Raw genomic sequence first — 13,651 nt, 5'->3', positions numbered from 1 at the left:
ATACAATATTTTACTGTTTACTTATTAATCTTAAATTGTATACCAGAAAACAGATGCCATACACTGTAGCAGAATGCAATAGTAAATTTAGAAAATCTAAAACATTTCATAAAAATGGTACTCAGAAAAGTGAAAAAAGTCACATTGAAAGAAGGTAGGGGGGATCAGGCTGTATAGGATACAGGAGTTTCGTGCAGTAAATTGGTTACATGTAATGAAGTGCACATTGGCTAACCCGTTCTCTAGCTCTGTTTCTCTCTTGTAAAATAATACCCGTGCCGGCACTGTTCCAGTGGTGTCGGCACTGACTCTCCCAGGGCTCGCATGACATTGTCACGTGATCCCTGCTGCCAATTAGCGCTGGCTTCACTCTCCCCGCCTTCAGATGTATCTCATGTCCTAGAGGACGTGAGCTGCAGCTAAGTTTTTACACATTTCTGTGTTCATTTTTATGCAATTATTTTTTAGATAGTCAGTCATTGCTTTAGATAATACAATTTCATCCTGATACTGAACAATATATATGTGGTTATTTTTTTTTTTTTAAATGTACCATTTGAAATAGTTTGCGTATTGTTTACTAGGAGTCGGCCTACTTTTTTTTTTGTATTAAATCTACAGCCCCAATTTCAATAAAGTAGGGTTACTTTGTAAAATTTTAAAGAAAACAAATGATTTAGAAATTTCTTAAAGCCATATTTTATTCACAATAGAACACAGATCAAAAGGTGAAGTTAAATATTTTTCTGTTTTTATTTGAAAAAAAAAAAATAAAAATTCTGAGAAATCGATGGTAGCAACACATCTCAAAAAAGTTGGGACAAGGCCATGTCTACCATTATGTAGCATCCCCTCTTCTTTTTACTTTAGTCTGTAACTATCTGGGGAAGTGAGGAGACCAATTGCTGGAGCTTTGGGAGAGGAATGTTGTCCCATTCTTATCTGATGTAGGATTCTTGCTGTTTAGCAGTCTGGCGTCTTTGCCGTTTTTTTCGTTTCATAATACACAATGTTTCTCAATGTTCCTTCCACGACAGCATTGGAGGATGTTGTCCACGCCCTATTGGGGGACAGGAACATAGAGAGATTAAAAGCCCCTCCCCACCGTCAATCTCCAGTGTTTTCCTGTACCCCTTGGGGCATGGAGAGATCCTGCAGTGCTGTCGAGCCGGCAGGGCAGCGCTGTATTTTCTTTACCTGTGTGCTGGGCAGTGGTCGGTCGGGGTGCTCCCTCCTCCCTCCTTGCTGCTCCCCTTTGGGGCGACCACCCTGGCTTCCTGTGCCCCACTGAGGGTAAAGCAAGCCAGGGGATCGTTCATGCCGGAGGCCGCTCCCGCCCTCCGGCATCTCCTCTTTCCTGGAGCGCGGTTGCCGTGCGCATGGACATCCCCGCTTGCGCACCGGAAGTGGCGTCGCCGCGGGCCCTGCCGCTCCGGCCTGAGCATTCCACGCTCCTGAACCAGTGGGGTGGTTGGGCGCGCGTTCGCCGGGTGACGTCATTGCAGCCATCGCTTTGGTCGGGCCGTTACACGAGGGACGCTGAATGACAGGACCAAAGGCCCAAACCTGGATTGGCCCTTTAAAGTGACCGGAAAGGGGAGGGGACTGAGGTCCCTTGCTGGGAGGCACGGTTTTATTTAAAACCCGCCTGAAGACACCAAAACGTAAGGCTATTTCCACCATATTCCCACCATGGAAGGTGATAGGTCCTGTACCCCTGCATCTGCAGAGCCCAGCATGCCCCCGGCTACAGTCAGTAGTACCTGGGTGGTCACTATGGGGTTATTTCGGCCTCCTTTTAAGATTACACTAGATCTCCCCTCCTTCTATTTCACATGGGTCCCCTTCTCTTCCCCTTTCTTAGGAGGACAAGGCCCCCGCTTCTAAGAAGGATAAAGACCAGCCCCATAGATGTGGCATCTGTACAAAAAAGCTGTCCTCATCCTATAAGAAGAAGTTGTGTCAGCCCTGTACGGATAAAATAATTAGAGAAGAAAACCCCTCACTGATCGAGGAGCTTAGATCACTTGTTAAACAGGAGGTCCAGGTGGTTAGACAGGAGGTCCAGGCCTCCTTTGCTGCCCTGCCTGTCTATTCCTCCTCCAGGCCCTTTCCCCCTAAGAAGAGGAAGATCCAAGAGTTAAACTCAGATGTGGTCTCTATGGAGGCTAGTAGCTCAGCCTCTGATGATTTTGAGGAATTGGCATCCGTAGGGCCTGCCAAAGCAGTCGAAACTGGTAGATATTATTTTTCCTCGGACAACTTAGAGGAACTACTGGACGCTGTTAGAGGCACTATGGGGCTGGAAGAAGTGGAGGTTCCCTGTTCTGTTCAGGACGAGATGTTTAGGGGTCTTAAAACCAAAAAACAGACTGGGTTTCCAGTCCATGAGGTAATTAGGGATCTCATCCGACAGGAATGGGAGTCCCCGGAAAATCGCCTCACCACCCCTTCGGAATTAAAACATAGGTTTCCGTTAGAGGGTGATGGTTTTGAATGGGAAGTCCCTAAAGTAAACATCCAGGTGGCTAGGGTAGTGAGAAAAACCTCACTTCACTTTGAGGACTTGTCTCAATTAAAGGATCCTTTGGACCGCAAAATGGAAAGCGTCCTTAAAAAATCATGGGAAACCTCCTCTGCCTCTCTCAAAGTCAATATTTCCTCGACTTGTGTGGCCAGATCCCTCTTCAAATGGCTGACCCAACTGGAGGAACACCTGTCTCAGGGCACGTCCAGGGCAGACCTACTTGACTCCATCCCTCTCCTTCAAAAAGCCACAGGTTTCTTAGCGGACGCCTTGGCTGAGTCAGTCCGTATCGCGGCCCGAGCAGCTGTCCTGTCCAATACTGCTCGCCGTGCACTATGGCTTAAAACATGGAGTGGGGATGTCACCTCTAAAGTCGAGCTCTGTTCCATACCATTCCAAGGAAAATATGTATTTGGCCCAGCCCTGGATGAAATCCTGGAAGAGGCCTCGGACAGGAAGAAAACACTTCCTGAACAGAAACGGGCTAAGAAACGTTCCTTTCGGCCTTCCCAAAGTCACCCCTCACAGTATAGAGAAAAGGGAGAATCTGGGCGCTGGAGCTATCCCAAAGACGACAAGGGTCGCAACATCCTTGTACCTCAGCAACAACAACAGCAACAGGACAGGCAATGACTTGGTCCGTGTAGGGGGGCGGCTTTTGAATTTCTTTCCCCAGTGGCAGGCAATATCTTCCTGCCAGTGGGGGGGGGGGGGGCTGGGGATCTCCTATCGGTCGCCCTAAAAAACCTTCTGGATTCGGGAGTGGTGTCTCTAGTTCCCCCTGGCCAGGAGGGGACGGGTCACTACTCAAAAATATTCCAAATACGGAAGCCATCAGGGACCCCACGCATCATAATCAACCTGAAGTCCCTAAACCATCACATCAAATACCGACGTTTCAAGATGGAGTCTATAAAATCAACTATTGCCCTAATAGGGAAAGACTTCGTCATGGCAACTATAGATTTAAAGGATGCTTACTACCATGTGCTGATTCATCAGTCCCACAGAAAGTTCCTGCGGTTTGCAGTCTTCAGGGACAATATAACAGTTCACTACCAGTACAACGTACTGCCCTTTGGCATCTCTTCAGCACCCCGGGTATTTACGAAGATCATGGCAGAAGTCATCGCACTCATCCAGAAACAGGGCGTGTGCATAATTCCATACTTGGACGACATGTTGATTGTTGCTCCCTCAGTAGCAGCTCTCAATCTTCACGTCTCTATAACCTTAAGGACCCTACGGTCTCTAGGTTGGATTCCAAACCTAAAAAAATCCGAACTCCTCCCTTCATCAAGGAGGAAATTCCTTGGTGTATCACTGGACTCCAACAAACAGATGTCCTTTCTACCATTGGAGCATCAGACAGCTCTCAGATCAAAAATCTCAAATTTCAGACGCCAAGAGAATCCAACGTTGAGAGCGACAATGTCTGTATTGGGGTCTATGACCGCCTGTATCCAGTCGGTGTTGTGGGCCCAGGCCCACCCAAGGCCTCTCCAGGATCATATCCTAAGATCCTGGAACAGACAAAGGGACTCACTAAACAAACGGTTCAGGACCCCCGGCCGGATAAAAGCTTCTCTTTTTTTGGTGGCTAAGCTCCCTAAATCTTCAGAGGGGGATTTCTTGGACCCAGGACCCTCTGATTACAGTGACTACCAACGCCAGTCTAAGAGGCTGGGGAGCTATGGTGGCCCAGATTCCCTTTCAAGGCAGATGGAGTCCTGAGATCAGTGCCAGATCTTCCAACTTCAGGAAGCCAATGGCGGTAGAAAAAACTCTCAGAGCGGCAGTCGACTTAATCCAGGGTTCTCACATCAAGATTCTCTCGGACAACGTGACCACAGTTACCTTCCTTCGTCATCAAGGAGGTACGAAGGTACACAGCCTAAAACAGATTGTTCTGCCCAAAAAAATATTCGGCCTGCATAATCTATCACTTTCAGCAATCCACCTGAAAGGCTCAAACAACGTCCAAGCAGACTTTCTAAGCAGGGAAGATATCCAGCCAGGAGAATGGAGCCTGAATCCTTAGATTTTCCAGTTGCTGGTAGTCAAATGGGGTCTCCCCGAAGTAGATCTCTTTGCCAGTCAGTCAAACACAAAACTTCCCCTCTTCTTTTCTTTGGACAGACGGGACAAGGCCATGAATTTGGACGCATTAGCCCATCCCTGGCATTTCAGGCTGGTCTATGCGTTCCCTCCGATACCGCTGATAGCAAGAACCATCCAGAAAGTCAGGATGGAGAGAGTGGCAACAATTCTGGTGGCCCCTCTGTGGCCCAAAAGGCCTTGGTTCGGGGCCATCACAGAACTCTGCCTAGAGGGTCCTGTAATACTACCACAGGTCAACAATCTTCTCTCTTAAGGGCCCCTGTTCCATCCGAATCCTCAGTGGCTAAACCTGGCAGCCTGGTTACTGAAGCCGAGATCTTAAGATCCAAAGGTCTCTCGGAAGAAGTTATAAAAACTCTTCAACAGAGTAGGAAGCCAGTAACCAATGCGATATATGGCAAAATATGGAAAAAATTCCTATCATGGTACGCTCCGGATACTCCTGATACCTCACATCCCAACATTGCTCGGATCCTTGATTTTCTACTGAGTTAATTGGAGTTGGGTCTCAAACCTAGCACTCTTAAGGTGCAGATTTCGGCCATAAGTTCCATATTCGACCAAGATTTAGCCTCTCATAGGTGGATCAAGAGATTCATAACTTCAGCACTCAGACTTCACTCAAAAAATTCAGTCTCTGGTCCCATCCTGGGATCTAAAAGTGGTACTCAAGGGTTTAACCCTCTCTCTCCCTTTGAGCCTCTATCCTCTAGCTCAATACAGACTCTCTCTCATAAGACTGCCTTCTTAGTAGCCATCACTTCAGCACGGAGAGTAGGAGAGCTTCAGGCCCTTTCTATCAGAAAACCTTACATGAACGTGACCGAAGATAGAATTACGCTTTGCCTAGACCCTTCCTTTCTCCCAAAGGTAGTTACGGACTTCCATCGTTCCCAGGAAATCATCCTTCCCTCCTTCTGCCAGAATCCTTCCAATCCAAAGGAAGCAGAGTTCCACCTCCTAGATGTCCGCAGAACTGTCCTTTATTATCTTCAACAAACTGAGTCTTGGAGATTGGATGGAAACCTATTTATACAACACTCAGGGCAGAACAGAGGAAGCAAGGCGGCTAAGTCCACTATAGCAAACTGGATCAAAAAGGCAATTGGTGAAGCTTATAGCCATCAACAAATGAATCCACCGATTGCCTTAAAAGCTCATTCTACCAGATCCACATCAGCTTCATGGGCCGGAAGAGCGGGCGCTTCTACTGAGCAGATTTATACATTATAGATTAGACTTATCATCCACTAGGGATTTAGCCTTTGGTAGGAAAGTCCTACAAGCTATTGTCCCTCCCTAATGAAATATCGTTGGTATTCCTCCAATGCTGTCGTGGAAGGCGTATTGAGAAAATAGAATTAGTCCTTACCAGTAATTCGGTTTCTAGAAGCCTTCCACGACTGCACGAATTTCCCTCCCTATGGATTCCATATAACTGTCAGGTAACCATTTTTCCAGGTGATCTTGGTAAACACTGGGGATTGACGGTGGGGAGGGGCTTTTAATCACTCTGTTCCTGTCCCCCAATAGGGCGTGGACAACATCCTCCAATGCTGTCGTGGAAGGCTTATAGAAACTGAATTACCGGTAAGGACTAATTCTATTTTTCTATTGGTCCATGAACTCTTCTGTGGAGTCAAGCTGTTGTGATAAATGCAGTATGTAGTTTAGCATTGTGCTGCTGAAATACGTAAGGCCTTCTCTGAAATAGGCATTGTCTGGAGAATATGTTCTATAATCTCTATATAATGCTCTGAATTGATATGGTCTTTCACGATGTGTAAACTGCCCATGCCATGGACACTAATGTAACCCTATACCATCAGAGATGCAGACTTTTGGACTGTGCACTGATAACAAACTGGATGGTCCCTCTCTTCATGAGTCTGCAGGATACGGCGTCCTTGGTTTCCATAAAGAATTTTGATTCATTTGACCACAGAAAATAGTTTCTGTTTTGCTTAGACCGTTGTAAATGAGCTTTGATGGCAGCAATTTTTGTTGATACAGGGCTACTACTTTGCATGATAGAACATTAACTTATATTTATAGATTGCATGGCAAATTGTGAAAGTCTGTAGAATCTGTTATTCTTTTGATATTATGTACTGTAGATGGTAGGGTATTCAAAGTCTATGCAATTTTACATTGAAATTGTTCCACAATTCTTAGATGTAGTTGATCACAGATCGTTGAACCTCTGACCATCATTTCTTCTGAGACTCAGCCTCTCTAACACTCGTCTATATCTCTATCACACACGTGCACACAGTCATGTGACTTATTGGAAAATTGACCCTCCAGCTGTTTTTCATTAGTACAACTTACTTTTCGAGCCCTCTGTTAAAAGGGTTGTTCACTACTTGGAAAACCCCTTCTGAATCCCTATGTTTTCCACAAGTAAAATAATAACACTTCTGGTGCAGGCGCCATTCCAGCGGTGTCGGCATTAACTCTCACAGGGATCACGTGACATTGTCACACGATTCTTGTGGCTAATCAGCACTCTTTTCACTTTGATTTCTACGGATGTAATTTTCTTCCACAGAGAGTGGGAACTGCGGCTGCTCATATCCTCCGGATGTCTTTATTCAAATGAAAGAGAGGCGAGTGAAGTTAGCGCTGATGGGCTGCAGGGATAGCGTGACATAACAACGGAACGGCGCAGGCACCAGAAGTGAGTTTTCCATTTCATTTAACTACGGTAATTTAAAAATTCATGGCAGCAGCGTCTCAAAGTTGGCAAAAAAAGTTTCAAGGGAATGTCCATTACTCAGACAGCACCTTCTGAATCCCTGTATATGTATATATATTTTTTTCCCCAGTAAACTAATAGCCTATTTTACTGGGGGAAAAATAGGGATTCGGAAGGGGTTGTCCGAGTAATGGACATCCCCTTTAACTTTGTCCCAACTTGTTTGAGATGTGTTGCTGCAATGAATTTCTAAAATTATTTTTTTCAAATGAAATGGAAAACTGTAACTTTTAACTTCTTCTGATATGTGTGTTTTATGTTCTGTTGTGAATAAAATATGGCTATAAGAGATTTCCAAACCATTGCATTCTTGTTTTCTTTACATTTTCAACAAAAGCCCAATTTTTGGGGGGAGAATTGGGGTATGTCATAAGTACTATAATATATGGTATCTACAAAGCGATATAACTTTTCACATACAAGAAATATAGAAAGAATGGAAAGGCCAATGGTATTTATATGTGACTATTTGATTTACTTCTCTTTACATACTCTGTTGGGACCTTTTATTAGACCCAATTGGATGTCAAGAAGAGAAAAAAAAGAACATTAAGTTGTTGTCATTGAAATAACATGACAATGTAACGCAACATTTTATGTTTTCCTGTCTGTTTCTCAATAATTTTTTAAATTTTTTTTAAAGATGTGAAAATCATCATGAAAAGCTCAGCGTATTTTGTTGGACATGTAAAATTTGCATCTGCCATCAATGTGCCCTCTGGGGAGGAATGGTGAGTTACTTTTGGTCATGTATGTATATTACATTACTTTAGCAATGTGTTCACATCATTTCAATATGTTCTTTAGTGTTGAGCGAGTATGTTCTGTCAGAGTATGCTCCGGCCGAGCTTCGAGTATTTACAGCTGCTCGGTGATATGGTTGAATCGCTCCCGTGTGCATGATTTGCAACTGTTTGACAGCTTTATTACATGTGAGGAATGTGTAAGAAATAGACATCCCTCACATGTATTAAAACTGTCAAACAGTCACAAATCATGCACACGGGAGCGATTCAACCATATTACCGAGCAGCTGTAAATACTCGGAGCTCGCCCGAGCATAGTCGGAACAGAACATACTCTCTCAACACTAATGTTCTTTTTAGAAACCTCTTTCTTATGCAATCATGTGTTTTTTTTTCTCATATAAATGATGAATATAATAGTTCTTTTATTTATATGAAGGTACGTCCTCTTTTTGCTTCTTTCACAGCCTGCTTGTTTTCTGGAAAGGCTTCCTTTTAGGTTTTGCAATGACTGACATTTTTTTGTATGTCTGGACCATTAGTGAGGTTGTGTTCTGTTGTTGGAGCAGCCTTCACTTTCTATTGTAAAAACTGAGCCAATGCACACCTTCTTATAAGTGTTGACTTCTGAAGACCACCTTTGTCCTTCTTCCCCATTAGGCAATATTAAAGAAAATCTTGCAGCAACATTTTTTTTTTCTAATCCTGTCTATCTATGTAGTGTAGCTGCGTTATTATACTTTCCGATCGCCATAGTCCTGGGTTTCCAGCGTCGCTCCAGTCCTGTTTTAGGTAACGTGATTTAAATTCCGATTCACGGGATCACATGGGTTTTTGTAGACCTGAAGTCTCTTCCTCATTGTAAGTTTATACACCCTCTTTCTGAGGCTCCATATGCTTACATTGAAGGAGATAACATCGCCGCACACTACGGACCATACATGGGCTAAAAAAGCAGAGAAGCAGTCTCGCCACCCAGAAACCGGGAAGCCGTCGATCGCTAAATATTTTAGCACACTTTCACTACATTACATAAATAGTAAGACATAATTTGGGGAATAAAATAGTTAGGAGTGCTTCCTTAATACATATTAATTTCATTTGGGAAGAGGGGCCACGCTTGTGACTTCCCAATTCCTCTTCTCACTCCACCCCCTCCTATCCCCCTAAATCCATAAGTCTTTTGAGCTAAAACATGGGAGTGGTGGCTGTGATTGCGGATTTGTCTGCATATTGAAAGGGTTTTTCTGAGACTACTCCTTTGTCAGTTTTACACCATTCTACTCTCGGCAGTCCTGTTGTGTAGGTTTGTGTGGCCCCGTGCCTCACAGCTCATCTGTAGTCAGGTCCTAGAAGTCTCAAATGTGACAATCAGTGCCAGGACAGATCTAGCAGGGTAGAAATGTCATCAACTGACTTTGGGCTGGTTTCTGTATTACTAGGTTTCTGTATTATTAGTTTCTGTATTGCTAGGTGTCTGTCAACTTGAGTTTACGCTGATATGAGCAATAGTTTAATCAGAAATGACGAAACACAACTAATTTAAAATAACTTTTTCTGTTCAGCTAATGTATCTTACTGTGACACGATCAATAAGTCTTCTTTCTCAGTGGCAGGTTCTCTTTATCTGTTTAAACAGGCTTTTAGTCTAGCTTCACAATGTCTGATTTATATATTATTTTTTATTATCTTTTCCCCACTTTACATATCTTGCAAATTGTTGTGGTCTGGGTCCCTCCTACCCCATCACTCCAAACACTATGTACAGCCCTGCTCAGCAGGCAGGAACGCTGAGCTCCTGCACAGAGCGGTGTACCGGCTCATAGACTTTCTGTTCAGCCTGTACACTGTCTTGCCTGTCTTTTTATATAATATACCTCTCATGTTTCTCATTCCTAGGTCCTGTTCCCATCAGATCCTGCAAGCTTGATTGTCCTTTCCTAAGATTCTCATTAGGATAGTATATGTTGAGCCATGTAGCAATGAACCCTTCAGAAACTGTGGCACTCACCGACTGTTGCAGACTGAAGCACTTGGACAGGGAGATACTTTAGAAAGGATGGAGGAACAGATGCGAACACAAAGATAATAGCCACTTCGCGCCCAATTGTCCCTTTCACAAAACATGCTGGGGAATATTTTAACCAATCCCATACTTAACTTATTTAGAATGTTTTGGTTAGCTATCGTTCAGTAAGAAAAATAAATTGCTGCAAGAGAAATGTTTGTAATGGCCAACAAAAGAACAAATTTATTTGGAAAACAGTCTGTGATTTTCAGAAATGTTGAGAAGTACTATATGGTCTTTTATTTACCCATGTTTCCTCCATTTTCCTACATTATAGAAGGATATAATGAAGTGTAAGAAACATTAGTACTAAAAATACTCCACAATGTGTGATTGCATTAGATTACCAATGTGAGTATTCTGCTTTATTTCAGCATGGCGGACACACTTTTAAGCCACTGGCAGAAATTTATGAGCAGCATGTTACAAAAGTAAATGAAGAGGTGGCCAAGCTTCGACGACGACTAATGGAATTAATTAGTCTTGTTCAAGAAGTGGTAAGAAATTGGTGTATTATATCTGCATAGATCAAAAGAAAATTGTATCGACACCCCAGTCCTTTGTAAGCATCAAAACTTGGGTAAAATATGTAGGCAAGCTGGCTTATCTGACCATGCAACACATTCCCTTCTGTTGTCTATCAGAGAAATCTCAAGTGTGGGACTCCGCTCAACTTCTGTATGTCGGCTCTTTTCATTATATTTTCATTTTCTCTACATAAAAGGGCTTTCCGAGACAAACATTGATGACTTATCCCTTTTGATAGGTAATCAATAAGAGAACAGTAAGTTCCCACACTTGGCACCCTCATTGATCGGCTGAAATCTTTCCTGGCGGAGGTTGGACACGCACAGTGTACGGAAAACATCACAGACCTGTACAGTTTATCTCCTCAGGATAGTCCATCAATATGTTAGTCCCAGACTATCCCTTTAAATTAACTCTTTTCACACCCTGTTGTGTCTGAAAATATTACACTTGCTGGCTAAGAGTCCATTTACATGGACCATCTGATGACATGAAATGACTCTCAGTAAAAACTATTAGTACAGACCTCGACCTGGCTTAAATTTTACTTGAAAACATGGCTTAAATTTGACATAACAGTAACTAGAAATAGATGTCCCTCAAAAATCAATGAAAAGACAAGAAGAAAATTGGTCTGGGAGGCTGCCAAGAGGCTTAAAGCAACACGAAGGGAGCTGCAAGAATTTCTGGCAACTACTGGTCGTGTACTGCATGTGACAACAATCTCACTTTATTCTTCATTTGTCTGTCCTGTGGGGAAGGGTGGCTAGACGGAAGCATTATTTTACAAAGAAAAACATCCAAATTTGGCTATGTTTTGCCAAATCCTACATAAAGTCTGCCAACAGCATGTGGGAAAACGTGTTCTGATGTGAGGAGACCAAGGTTGAACTATTTGGCAATAATTCCAAAAAGTATGTTTGGCGCGAAGCCAACACTGCGCATCACCAAAAGGACACCATACCCACAGTGAAGCATGGTAGAGGCAGCAATATGCTTTTGGAGTAGTTTTTCGGCAGCTGGAACTGAGGTGTTATTCAAGGTGGGGGAATTATGAACAGTTCCAGATATCAGTAAATTTTGCATTAAAGCCTTCAGGTTTCTGCTAAAAAGATGAAGAGGAATTTAATTTTTTAGCACAAAAAACAAACCTAAGCTTACCTCCAAATCAGCAAAAAAAAGTTCAAAGTTTTGTAATGGCCCAGCCAGAGGTGAATCCAATTGGAAATCTGTAGGTGACCTGAAGAGTGCGCTGTACACAGGAGATGTCGCACAGATTGGGATTGCTACTGCAAGGAGTGGTCAAAGATTGGCAATTCTAGATGTGCCATGCTGATTAACTCCTACCCTGAGTTATAAATTTAAGGGTACTTCAACACAGTAGTTTAAGGGTGTGCATATTTATGCAATCACATGATTTTAGTTCTTTATTTTTCTTTTATCACCCAAAAAGATTTTTTTTAATTCATTTAGTACAGATTATAGGTGACCTTTAAATGCATGAAAACCTCTGAAATAATTATTTTTTACATGCCAAAAACCTGCCATTTTTAACAGTTGTGTAGATATTTTATATCCACTGTTGTTTCATTAGGTGAATCTGATTATAAGCGTCAGCATTAGTTTGCCTTGCTTTATGCTAGAAGAGATAATTGCATAATAGAGATGGTCAATATAACATGGCACCCTTAGGACCCCTTCTTCATTACGAGGAGAAGCTATCTCTTGTACTTCTTGTATGAGCTGGATGGACCTTGGCCCTTTTAATTACTGATGTTTAGAAGTAGAAACATCTGCTCAATTATCCTTTCTACAGAACTGTAGCGAATATTTATTTTAGTTTCTGTTCCACAAAAAAAGGTTATTTTACAAAACTAAATGCAACAGCAAGTATCTCAAATATATTTTTATATATCCATGTTATTGCAGATGTGCAATGTTTAGGACAAATATTTCTTTGTTGTAGGAACGAAATGTTGAAGCTGTCCGAAGTGCAAAGGACGAAAGGGTTAGAGAAATCCGCAACGCTGTCGAAATGATGATTGCCAGGCTTGACACTCAGCTCAAAAATAAGCTCATCACTCTTATGGGTATGTTATTAAATTCATGAAAATGATATTTAGAAAGGATCTTCTTTTTGATATTAGCATAACAACATCTTGGAGAAAGACTATACTTATAAGCGTGGCTATAGAGGTAATTACAAACCATGTATACGTGTTATATGTAGTTTCTATCATTTTAGGTCAGAAAACCTCTCTTACACAGGAAACTGAACTTCTGGAATCCCTCTTGCAAGAGGTAGAGCATCAGGTAAATAATAAGTTTATGTATTGACTGTATACAATTAAAGGGATTGTCTAATTGGAACAGCCTTTGTCCATATTCCCTGTAAGGCATATTTATGTCACAGTGGATGAGGTCCAGAGCAGAAAGCCATTAACAAGCAAGAGGCTCTGATTGACGCAGACCACTCATTTAGTACATGGAAATATTGTCAGACCTTCAGCAGTCTGCAAGTTGCCTTGTATTAAAGGGAATCTGTCAGCAGGTTTTTGCTATGTAATCTGAGAACAGAAAGGTGTACAGGTTAAAACACTGAATTCAGTGCTGTTCACTTACAAAGAATGTTTTATCACCAGTAGATAATCACTGTGGGACTAGGTCTCAGCACCTGCTAGACCGACCATGCTTCCTCCTCTGATAAGCAGCTCAATGTCCATATACCATGTACATAGAAAACTCTGGTGTGGGTGGAGTTAGCTTCCTCAGCTCTGCATGCTGCTATATGTAAGAAAGGCTGCTCCCAGTAAACTAAGTGATACATTGTTGGAATACTTGTCTCTTTTCTATAATTATACTGACCTCAGATGAGGTAGCAAAAACCTGCTGACAGATTCCTT

The 13,651-nt window shown here is 42.5% G+C and overlaps 1 protein-coding gene across 3 annotated transcripts in view; it reads left to right on the top strand.

Annotated features, from left to right (window-relative positions):
• Window positions 1–13,651, top strand: part of TRIM37 (tripartite motif containing 37) — a 146,190-nt gene that overhangs the window by 22,494 nt on the left and 110,045 nt on the right. For all 3 annotated transcript variants that reach the window (XM_073665373.1, XM_073665372.1, XM_073665371.1), the window contains exons 5-8: window positions 8,050–8,137; window positions 10,595–10,717; window positions 12,715–12,838; window positions 12,994–13,061. In XM_073665373.1, the coding sequence (XP_073521474.1) occupies window positions 8,050–8,137; window positions 10,595–10,717; window positions 12,715–12,838; window positions 12,994–13,061 (403 nt within the window). The remainder of the gene's footprint in view (window positions 1–8,049; window positions 8,138–10,594; window positions 10,718–12,714; window positions 12,839–12,993; window positions 13,062–13,651) is intronic.

This window comes from Phyllobates terribilis, unplaced genomic scaffold, assembly GCF_046119375.1.
Source record: "Phyllobates terribilis strain yellow unplaced genomic scaffold, ASM4611937v1 Scaffold_2__4_contigs__length_985480577, whole genome shotgun sequence".
NCBI classification, from domain to species: domain Eukaryota; kingdom Metazoa; phylum Chordata; class Amphibia; order Anura; family Dendrobatidae; genus Phyllobates; species Phyllobates terribilis.
This window is presented reverse-complemented; position numbering and strand designations above follow the sequence as displayed.